The following is a 12,269-nucleotide window of genomic DNA, read 5'->3' as shown; positions in this document are numbered from 1 at the left end:
AGAAGCGATCCTCTTCCTGAGCGTTCGCAAATACACATAGACCTTGTGTTGTCTTCTTGTGTACACGGTCAAAATAGAGTTAAATTTTAACAGGTCATAATGGGCTTAGAGTCTGAATTATGAAATTAAAAGAATATTTCAGTGCATAAAGAAATACATTGTTCAATTTTGCCCAAGTTGAGATGGCTTAACCCTGTAAAAGTCCAAAATCCCAGGCCTTCGCCTGTTAAATTTTTTTGTTTGTTTGTGTGTATTATTGTTAAATATCCTGGGTGTCGTGAGAGGCGTTATATAAAAATTGAAATTATTATTATTATTATTAATTCTGGTCCCAGAATTATCCCACTGTTAAAAAATATGATTGGATATTGATTATTAGCCTGATTGATGTGGAATAAAACTTAACTTTCTTCTATTATATTCTATTCAGACCATTAAATATTTTAAAAAACACTCACCTGCAATGAATTAGATAATGATAATAATGATTATGACATGCCCTCTACGACGGACTGGTGACCCGTCCAGGGTGAACCGTCCAGGGTGAACCCCGCCTCTCGCCCAATGTCAGTCGTGCTCCAGGCCCCCGCCCCCGCGACCCTTCATGGTTAAGCGGTACAGAAAATGGATGGATTGTGACATTCAAAGTTGTAGGAAATGTATGTAAAATGACACTTTCACTGTCTAAAAGAAATCAGTTCTTCTGTGCCAGGACAAGAATGGGAGACAGGATATACATTTTTCAACAAAATAAAATCCTGAGATGACTTGTCAAATTTTCACTGGTGCAGGCCATTCTCCAGAGGATGGGATATGCAGTGTTTTGCTCTCTAGGGGGCGCATGTGTTTTAGAGTAATCCTCCTGACTGGCTCCTCCGGCTGTGATGAGGGAGAACAGGTGCTTGTTGTATATGACAGAGACATTTTGCAGGCCCATAAATCCGGATTCACGAGAGAATGAGAGAGAGAGGGAGGACATGTGCTGTGCAGTGTCATGAATTTCCAATAACCGGAAAAGAATTACTTTTATTAACTAGTTAGACACCAAAATTTGATTACCATCTGACAAATGTGTGAACATGTGCTAAAATGCACAGATAGCCTATGATACAGACAAAGAACTTGAATAAACTAAAGCAAAGCCAGGCGTTTAGAGTTCATGAAGTACCTTTACCTTTAGAGAGTTGAGAGAGGGGGTGGGGTGAGGTGGGATGGGGTAGTGGTGTGGTGGTGGTGGTGGGGGGGGGGGGGGGGGTAGTCACGATCAGGTTCAGAATGTGACTTTGCCTGGTGTTCTTTCATGCAGGAAAAGTGATGACTGTTGAAATCTGAGGAGCCTAAATGGACCCGGAGTTATCTGAGCTATGACGCTGAGACCAGTCTACTGAGCGTGCCTGTAAATCGTGTTGTTCAGGCAGGAAACGCTCTCTCAAGGAGAGAAGATGCTTCTGGAGGAAGACGGCAAAAATAATTTTCCCTTCATGTAAGAAATCAGATCCAGAATTGAATCAGAGTTGGTATAAAGGTGACCGTTGCTCTGGTTTGCTTGAGCCAAGTTTATTTGATTGGCTGTCTGACTGCTGCCACAGATGTCAACGGTGACGTCTGCAGGTGACACCTGACCTGGTATTTGTCTGACAGTAATGCCAGGTTTAGCTATGCTGTCACTGTGTGTTCCAGAAAGTTCTAACGCACTACACATGCACAAATACACACACACACACACATAAAACCAAAAACAATCACTGACCTTGCAGTCCCCCATTACACCATTAGTGCTTATGATCAGAGCAGGCGGGTGGCAGCAGCCGCTTTGATGTCTCTCTGATATGACCCACCCCGCTGCAGCTGCTCTCAGCTCTATTTTAGGGAGGCTGCTGTAGGCCTTTAGAACAGGGCTTCCTTCACACACATGAACACATACACACTCACACACACACACGCAAACATGGACACAGATTTATTCAAACACACATGTCAAATGATATCATCCATCGATTTAACACACTCAAAAACTTGCTGGGTTTGTTAAGCACACAACAACCACTCTATGTTTGTTAGCATCATTGGACATTTAAGACTTCAAAATTTGAGCATCATTTACGTTATGATAAAGTGCCGCCACCACCACCATTCAAGATTAAAGATCAGCTGATTATAGTGTAGTGAGGGCTCACAATGACGGCATCTATAGTTTTCATGACCACAGAGCCGGTCAAATGTCAACACACAGACTCATTTATGAACACTACAATGGCTTTGTTCCAGAGGCCCTGAATGAAACCAGGTCACAACTTTAGTCATGATAGGGAAAGATGGGGGAGGAATGTCTTTGGGCATTTCTTCACTGAAAAGAGGGAAAGGCTTGTCACAATGAATTTGAGGGTTCTGCCCCTTTAGCCTGCAGCCAGTCACAGCGCCCTGCAATTCTCATGTTGCTCCTCTAAACTCATGAAGCTTGGCTGGAGAGATGAGAGTCAGACCTTCAGACATGTAGAAAACTATTATTCCCCGTGAGTGAAAGGCTACGTAATTATTATGTCCAATCGTAACTTTTTTATTTTTGTATTATCTATCATCATTATGGTTAGGGATGCATAGTATTGTTTTTTTTTGTTTTGTTTAGTTTTTTTTGCCGATTTGGCTGATAGCTGAAAATTACGATTATCTATTAATTAATATTATCTACAGGATATAAGAAAATATTTATATGATATTCACATAACTACATAATAACAACACGGTGGTAATTTTTTTTGGGGGGGGGGTTCTAATTTTGTAGGTATTCAAAAAATAAAGTTATTTATTTCCAAAACATTTGGAATAAGTTATATATTTACCACATTGTTTTAAAGATGATGAGCAAAGAGGAGATGTGAGCATGTTATTGTGTAAAAGAAACGGTACACCCACAAATATATCATACCAATGCTAATAAAGTGCTTTACTGGTGTTTGAACTGTCTTTGGTTCTTAAACGTCCAATAACCAGACAATCATTCACTAATTTCATCATTTGCGGGAGAGACCAACGTGTTGCTTTCTTTAAAATCCAGATGTGTACCACCACAATGCGACAGTAACACAACAAGCAATATTTATTTTGTGAAGCATGGTCTTAAAAAATATGCTCACGGCATACAAAAAAAAAGAAAAGAAAAAGTGGACTTATCACAGCCGCCATTGTCACATGTGGTAGCAGGGTAAACACGGGTGTAATTGACAGGATTAATTAGGCTCCTGTTCTACCTTGTGGCTCACGGCCATTCCAGTGAGTTAGCATCCACACAGCTACATGGAACAGGGCCCTAATTAATGACATTAGCTGCACCTGTGTGGCATGTCAACAAAAAAGGTCTCTCTCTCTCTCTCTCTTACTTTTACTTACCTAGCTTACAGTGACTTCAGCAGGGAAACTATTTCTGCCAATTTGGACTGAAGAACTTCGTGGAAAACTGTGCAACTGTGTGTTAACTTGTCGAAAAACTACCAAAAATGGCAGTTTTTGACAGCATACTTTCTCCTTGTTCATATTGTCTGTCCATTTGTCGACGTTTTTCTGTCCCGTTTCTGTTAACGTATGGAGTCCAAAATGGCGGCAGTGCTGTGTCAAGCTCTCGAAGTCCACCTTGCTAACACATCATTGAAGTGTGTGTTACTGTTAAACACATGCACAGGTAGCAGCTGCTTTCACACAAAACAAAACTTGATGTGGAGAAAAACAGAGACAGGTTTTTATATATTTTATTAAAGCGGTGAAAGCACTCTGAATCAACATTATTAGGAGGCTACACCTGCTCAATGACTACGATGATTCAAGCTCACCCACAGAGAGAAAGTTCCACGTTCATAACCTGTTCCTGAGTGTGCAGAACGAGTCATAGAAGTAATGACAGCTTTTAAAATCACAAAATGGCCCGGAGTTCTCGCTTGTTTTTGCTAAACAATGTTAGTTCACGGCCTCTCTACCTCCTGCATGATTAAAGCTTCAAATGGCATAAACACACACGTAAGTCGATGTGACAAGCACTTACTTTCAGTAGCTTGAGGCCGCTGTGGTGCGTCGAGGCTACAAATACAATGAGTCACCCTGGAGAACCTCATGATGAAATGTTCACCATAACTCACACGTCGGAATATAAACAGGTAGAAAAAAGGAACGTCTCAAATTCCTGTTTATTTATTCATTCCTGAACGCTGGGGGGGACAACCCTGAAATAATTAGATGCCGGTGTGATACTTTTATATCTCACATTTGTTTATGTAAATACAACAGATGAAGGGATGCTAAGCTAAGTTAGCTATGCAAAGCATTGAAAGGGGATCTGCTTCATACTGATGTCTTAGCAACCGTTTTGAAAAACGCCAGGCACTGATATCCCCCTCACTGCTTACGAGACTTAATCCAATTTTAGAAGCACAAGCGAGTTACATTTTAGTCAGAAGGTGGAGGCTGGGTCTCAGAGTGGGAAGTTAAATATATACACAAGAAACTCTTGCCCTCATCTTGGTGGATGTTTGCCAGACTTCAGATAGCTACCAAGTCAGTTCAAACACCGATAGTTTTAATTAAACCTCTTCTTATTTAGTTTTTACAGTGTATTTACACACTCAATGAATGATAAACCCCACTGTGATCAAACAATTATAATTGTAAATACATTTACAGAAATTAAAATTATTCATCTATCCGTCCACAATTTTAATTTCTGTGAATGTAAATTAATGAATGCTAAACATCACGGTTTACATGGCTGTGATGATGATGAGTTTTTACACAGATTAACAAATATAAAGCGTGTAATGTAACATTGTGAACTTTATAAACATAAAACTATTCAGTTCTTTAATATGAATTGATTCTATGCATACGTTCAACTATGTTATGAAGCTTTGCTTTAATGTTCATAGAAATGATGAGTGAATGTGAGAGGAAGTTAGAAAGATTTTTAGTGCTAGTCCCAAAAAATAGTGCGCTATTATCTTTAATAAATCTTATCTTATTTGATACACTGCTTTAAAAAAAAAAAAAAAATTTACCAACATATCTATTTTATTCTACCATCCATTTACCATTCAATTCCACTAGGAGCAATATTTGTGATGTCCATACTTGCTGCTGCTGCTGCTGCTGCAGTTTGATGGTTGATGAAACATGAGGAAGTGTCAGGTATGTTCATCACTGCCAGTGCGAAGCTTTTAAACATGTAAAAGTCCTGCACAAGAAAAAGGAAATACATTTCACACAGGCACCGCTCCTGCTCGGACCGTCCAGCTTGTACCTAAACCACATTTAACTAATCAATAATTATTATATAATCCTGAAAATTCAGGACCAGAGCTGGCACAGGAATCTGTTAAAAGGCCTCCATGAAGGTGTGATAGACTTATAAGGTTTTGATTTATATTTGTCCAGGAGTGCTTGTGCAGTCAAATCTTATCCCGGATGCTGCGACATATCAGAATAGTAACTGAGACATTCTATACAGCACATTCCCACACATATGAATGCCGCGGCCTATTTTACTGTGACCCATTGAAAAAAACCAATCACAACTTTGATCAAAGACACAAGATTAAGAGGACGTATTCCCTAAGTAGTTGTACTTATAAACAGATCAGTTCCGTGAAAGTTGGTCCCCCACTTGGGCAAAACTACAGAAGATGAGACGTGCCGCGTCAGTACTTCTCAAACGCTGTTAACGTGAGATCCCCGGTGTGTTATCTCGAGATAGCTAAACTAAATTTATCTCGTAATCCTGAGAAAACAGCTGTTGTTCTCTTGAGATTATGTATTATTTTATCTAATTTTCTCAATATCACAACATTAGAAAATTTACAAGCAGTTCTCAGTTAAATGACATGGAATGATAAACACTGACAATTTCAAAATATGAAACTCCATATAAATATGATTTATTTAATTACAACCTTTTTTTATAAGTAAAAAATAGTGAACAGGGGGGGGGGGGGGAATTACCTGCAGTACCATCCCATTCCTCCAGGGGGCTTGTGGGCTCTTGGTCCAGACTTTTACTGCAATATTACAGCTTCACACAGAGGGGTGGGTCAGATGTCAGGATTATACAAACAGTCAGAATGGCAATTTTAAAGGCTTTAATGCTACATGATATTAGCCTAAAAGAAAGTAAACAAAAATATAATATTGGCACTCGTGCAAAAAAGCAGCATGAAGAATTAAAGCAGCCAGGATGTGAGAAGAGTATCAGGTTTTGAGGTGTTGGGGCAGAGGGCACGGCGAGTGCATGACATGGCGTTGTTGATTCCGGTCAGGTGCCGTTCCCCAGCGTGACACCAGCCTGATCCGCCGCTAATCAACAACAGAAACAGCTAAAAAAAAATAAATTCAGCCAAGACAAACGAGAGGCGCCTGCCCGCTCTCACACCAACTGACGTGAGACCGCATTTAAATTTTTAATTTCAAACATAAAGATTCTTGCCTGGAGGTTTCCCTCTGCACCTCATTACCGGAGGATCATGGCGGGTCATCGCTCCTGGGAGATCAGGATTATACAGCACTGAAGTAGACTTATAAATACTAAAACACGTGGAGATTTTTATCACCAAATTAGTGCGATACAGTGTTTTATTATGAAAATTTACAGATAATAAGTGTTGGTGTGTGGGCATAAAAATACTAGAAAGAACAAAACTTTTTTTTTTTTTTTTTTTACAAGGCATAACATCTTTATTGTTATACACATAAATTCATCTCCAAAGACTTTGCACAAATCAATGGGGTAACATGAACCTTGAGATATCAAAAGTCTCCCACAGTTCCTCGTTATTATTTCCTAAAATACTCAAACAAGTACATCTGCCTTTCACATCCCCAAAAATGGTACGTACAGTACAACCAATTAGAAATAAAGTAGTTTTTCCACTGTCAAGCATTATCATATGTGCATTACGTTACCAATTACAAACAAAGTTATAGTCATTGTCAAAATACAGGTGTGCAAATTGTTAGAAAAATACCAACTCATACCAGATTCTGGATTGTGCTCTGTAAAAATCCTTACAAATAGTATATAATAATCTATATATAAATGTCTCCGACATGCAATGTTGCATTTCAAAAAATATCCCATAAACAGGCTGTTCTGTTAAACCCTCCGGGGTCTTCACCAGGCTCGCGTGAAGACGAGAAAACAAAAAAAGAGGGTGTAGTAAAGAAAGGGAGAAGAATATTTGATGACCTAATGGCGGCTGACTGCCTCATATTTCTTGTTCTACTCGTCGGTTCTGGACGGTTTACTAGTTGCGTGGACAGTTTGCAAACATATAAGCATCCTTCAAAATGTTATCTGCTGCACATTTTCGAACAGACCACACTGTGTTGTCAAGTTTCAAACTGAACTGCAGCAATGAAAACAGCGATATAGTAAAGCCCTTTTGTGTGATGACCAGTGTTCACATCAGTTGTACAACGAAGAAGAAGAAATCATCTGATGACATTAAATGTCAACCATATAAATAACCACTGTTTTTTTCTTTTTAAAAAAAAAATCAAAGAAACTCATGTCATACCTGCAACAAAGACTACGAACAGCTAGAATGAAGCAAGCATGACTCAGGTGATGACAACAGTCAGAGCATCGTCCCACATGACAAAATTAAGACAAGGATGGCATCTCGTTCCCTCCCCTCCCGTCCTCATCTTTTCTGAGGTAAACAGTAGTACTGTTAAAGACTTTTTAAAGGCATCTCTCCTCAAACCCCTGCTGGCGCCACATTCCCCATGGCCTCAACCTGAATAAATTCAATACCGACTTCCACTCTCCACGTTAGATCCAGTCGCATAGGCATGCAAGCACTGTTGGACCTACAGAAGCAGCTGAGTGAACTGCATCTTTGCATCTTATATTGAAACAGTGAGACTACAGTGAAGAAATTCAAGCAAAGTGGTCTAGGCATGTGTCGCAATACAATTAAATAATTTCTTTCTCATTTAATAAATAATATAAGACATTTGTTTCTTCATTCTCACAGAGATAGTTGGCTTTTTTTTTTAAATGTGAACTTCCTTCCTAAAACAACGCCAGCTACCATTCAACACTCTCTCTCTCTCTCTTCAATCCAGTCGGTTCAATTTGTGAGAGTTTGACAAAATAAAATGTAACACAGGATTTTATTATAACGGTACAATCCCTCTATTATTGATAATAGTTTTTTTTTTTGGCAAAGTATACTATAAGCTCTCTTTTTGCAAAAATAAAACATATTGCACTTTCAGTAACATGAACGTGTAATGTCAAATTACAACTAAATTGGGCTGAATTTCAAAATAAAATCTAATTTATTTACTGAGAAGAGAACAACAATGAACAACAACAACAAAAAAAACCTACGATAAAACAAACAAACAAACAAAACAAAACAAAAAAAAGCTGTACCATGCAGGGGGTGTGTTTCAAAGCAGTGTATCCTGGGTAAAGAAATGGACGGAGCTTGAGAGAGCTGTGGAGATGATAGGGTTAACAGAGTAAGACTGGCTAGTGACCGTGCTAGCACTGACTTGCTAGCAACGATCGAGCCCAGTTTTCCTGGTTGCGCCCCCGCAAAAAAAAAAAAAACTCCCCAGAAAACGCTCCAAAACACTCGAGCATGCTCCCACTGCGACTGTTCCCCCCTCGGCCCGCTGGGCTCTTCGTCTCCCCGTCAAAACGTCAGATGGCAAAATAGAAAGGCAGCTGTTTGCTCCCGTCATCTAAAAGTGCATCTCCTCTCTCTTCCAGCAAAGTCCGCCAGCCCACCGTCATCTCTGCCAATGCAGTGGGAGTGGGAGACCAGTGCTTGGATCAGCACACGTGGGTTTCAATTACTTCTTTTTTCAGACTATGTATAATTTTAAACTCGTTTTAACTCACTAGACACAACATTTCACCTCAGCTCGTAGAGAAGCCGAAGGAGTGCTAATTCACGGGGCTTTGGCCTCAACGGGGCCCATGACAGGTTGGTGGTGGTGATGCCTTCCTCCTGATTCTCTAACACCTACGGCTGTCCCCGTGTCTCACTGGCGCCATTTTCATTTCTCAAGGCCGGCTATGCAACTCTACCGGTTGCCATGGTTATACTGCAACATAAAAACAGTTTGGTTTTAATTGGCTGCTTTGACACATGGGAGACACACGGATTGTTGCGCTGACAAGAGGGCAGATTCATGTGCAGGCTGATGTCTCCACATCTACTTACCTGTGATAGAGCATCATCATGTCAGAAAATGGACAAATATAATTGCAAGGCCGATATTCAACAGCATAACCATAGCAACAAGGATGGAGTTAGGACCCTGCAAAACAAAGGATACAAATCAGATATACAGCCGGGTCAAATGATCTGTCATGTTGAGAGTTCGTGGATTTTTGGATGCTTACTGTTTCTTCCGAGCTTTCTGCAATCTCCATACTGGCTTTCTTTGTGTCTGCGAGGCTCTTTGGCTTTAGGGAATCCTGCTTCCTGAGTTTCTGGTCACCCTTGTTCTCCCGTATGGAGGCTGGCTTAGGAGTAGGGGTCAAGGATTTAGGTTGCGGGGGCATGCGTGCCAGGGCCAGGGCACTAGGTTCTTCCTCTGGATCCTCCTCAGGCTCCGGAGGTGGAGGGGCCTTCGTGGGGGCCTTTACATAGTAACTGTGGTATTCTGTGTGGAGTTGGCCATTGACTGGGATTGCAGGAGGCTGTGGAGGAGGAGCAGGAGGAGCAGATGCAGGGGTAGGCTGCTGACCCTTAGCAGGTTTAGGTGGAGCATCAACAAGCACGTGTGAAGCTTTGGGGCCGTCGGTGACCGACACCCTCTCCTCTCTACTTAGCTTTCTATTAGGCCGCTCTTCTTTGCTGGTTTTATGAATGGACTTCTCCTCTTTGCTTATTTTACGGGACGGTTTCTCCTCCTTGCTGGTTTTGCGGCTGGTGCTGTTGGCGAGGTGACCTTTCTTCTTGCTGGAGTGAGGCGAGGGGGGAGGCGTACTTCCAGGACTGTGCACTGGGGAGTGTGGTGGAGTGGTGCCTTTGCGGTAAAAGTGGGGAGAATCTTTGGGCGAGTTGTCTTTCTTTTCAACGTGGACCTCTTTAATCTCCACAGGCTCTTTTAACTGCTGTTTAATATAGTCGGGTCCTGCAGGGGTGAGAGAGGTGACACGTGTTCACATCAGCAATCATCCACAGGTACACACGCTCGCCTACAAAGACATATTTAATCCCTTGGGTTTTTTTTTTTGTTTTTTTGTTTTTTAGCAGATTAGAAAAAAATCTATTTGGGCAATTTAGGGATTTTACTAAAACTGCTGTAAAGAAAAAATAAACAGATCCACTCAATAGGGAACAAATAAAAGTTTTAGTTGATAAATAAATGTAGAAATTGACTTACAATTAAAAATTGGCAAAAAATATAAAAATAATATCATAAAATGTATTCACTTGGAAAATGAATTCATTTCATATCAAATAAATGAAACTATAAAGAAATTAAGGAAAATGTGAAAAATGCAAAATGTACTAATAAAACCCTTAGTACTTACTTAATTTGAAAGTGAAAAATATTCAAAAAAGAACCCCAGAAACACGTAATACCATGTATTCATTTGTTTGAGAAAATACTTATTTTTGTATTTACTTACTGTTCCTATTCAAGCTTATCCCATTCATCCTTTTCAGCGTAAATCTATAGCTGTTTTTCGCTCAGTTTGTAATTATTCCAGTATTTAATCCCTCCGTGTGTTAATGAGGAGGCGTCGTCTTTGCCATTCAGGCTTAATCAATCAAACACAAACCACAGTGATGAGGATCTGGTAGCTTAAGAGACGGTAGAAATAATGTCAGTAAGAAAGAAAGAAAGAAAGAAAGAAAGAAAAAAGACAAAGATTTTGATATTGAATGTTTTTCTGTGCATATCTATGATTAAAGTAGCCTGCACATTTGTCTCCTGATTATCGAATGTATGAATGCTACTTTTTATAAATTATCATGGCAGTTTTAATCTTCCAAATTTCCTCAAGTCTTTAATGGATCAATTTTCTAAAATATGTAGGTTTTTTTTTTTTTAATTTAATCGTTACATCATTTGATCAAAATGTTTACAGTAAATAACCTAAAATGTGTTTTGTGTTAATTCGAAAATATAACCATGCTGATGATGACATATTGGACATATATATTTGTGTGTGTGTGTGTGTGTGTGTGTGTGTGTGTGTGTGTGTGTGTGTGTGTGTGAGAGCGAGAGAGTTCTTTTGCAAACCTTTAGAGAAAACAAACATTTTACGTGTTAGATTCCGGCGAAACAAGAGGGAACAAACGGCTGTAACACCTGCCTGGCTGACACATTTAGGCTACTGACAGCATCGCACAGGCCTACCAACATTTCGCTGCCCCATTATCTGATGCTCAGACATAGTTCAATGATGACACAGGGGGATTACCAAACCCTGAACCGATGCCAGTTCTATTCTGATTTTTTTCCCCTTTTTGATCCTCTGTCCAAGAACCCAGATTAAGTGAACAGAGCCCTCTTATCTATCTACTCCTGCTTCCCCAGGAGAATTTCACCGTGTGCTAGATTTAAACCGCAGCCGGCCCTAAGCATAGTTAAACTTTCTTATGAAATATTCATGAATCAACATTATATATGCAGTCATTCTGAGGCAGAGACAGAAGGAAATATGATGAATGTGGGGCCTCACACACAGCAGTCCACAAGGCGCGCTCGTCTTCATTATTAGTCTTTCTCTTTAATATCGCTACATGGTTTTCCTGAAAAGGTCCACTTGTCACATGAATTCTCATCTAATCTTACCTAGAAAAAGCCTCTTTCCATTCCTTGCTTTTATTTTATCTTACAATCGATACAATCTGAATCCTTTCTTTCAGTTTTATGGACTTAAATCCTGGGTTAATGGCTTTGAGTGGGCACTCCTCTTTTGACTCGTGTTTTCAATTTTCTTTCCAGACATTATGTCCTCAAAACGTGTGGACAATAAATCCTGAATACGAATGTAAAACGCTTGCATGTGGAAAAAAAAAATCACACTTCATCTGTCCCCTTTGTTGTGCACTGAATGCATATTTATTAGAGACATCAGGCCTTTTGTTTGCCTGTTTTTTTCTCCTTTTTTCGCCTAAATTAGACCATGTCAGAGTGACTAAGGCCGGGACAATGCTGCTTTGTTTGAAGAACATCAGATGGTACAAGCAGAAAAGGATCATCTACATGCAATTCAATCAATTTGATTTTTAGATATTATAGAAATGGACTTT

At 39.9% G+C, this 12,269-nt stretch overlaps 1 protein-coding gene across 1 annotated transcript in view; it reads right to left on the bottom strand.

Moving 5' to 3' along the window:
• Window positions 1–6,518: 6,518 nt before the first annotated feature.
• Window positions 6,519–12,269, bottom strand: part of jph1a (junctophilin 1a) — a 34,021-nt gene continuing 28,270 nt past the window's right edge. The window contains exons 5-7 of the mRNA XM_086191628.1: window positions 9,398–10,134; window positions 9,216–9,312; window positions 6,519–9,096 (exon numbers count right to left, since the gene is read on the bottom strand). Coding sequence (XP_086047754.1) covers window positions 9,232–9,312; window positions 9,398–10,134 — 818 coding nt within the window. The 3' untranslated portion in view covers window positions 6,519–9,096; window positions 9,216–9,231. The remainder of the gene's footprint in view (window positions 9,097–9,215; window positions 9,313–9,397; window positions 10,135–12,269) is intronic.

Source organism: Aulostomus chinensis, chromosome 21, assembly GCF_037954235.1.
Source record: "Aulostomus chinensis isolate RoL2024-O1b breed Wild chromosome 21, RoL_Achi_v1.0, whole genome shotgun sequence".
NCBI lineage: Eukaryota > Metazoa > Chordata > Actinopteri > Syngnathiformes > Aulostomidae > Aulostomus > Aulostomus chinensis.
Note: the sequence above shows the minus strand (reverse complement) of the source record. Positions and strands in the feature narration are given on the sequence as shown.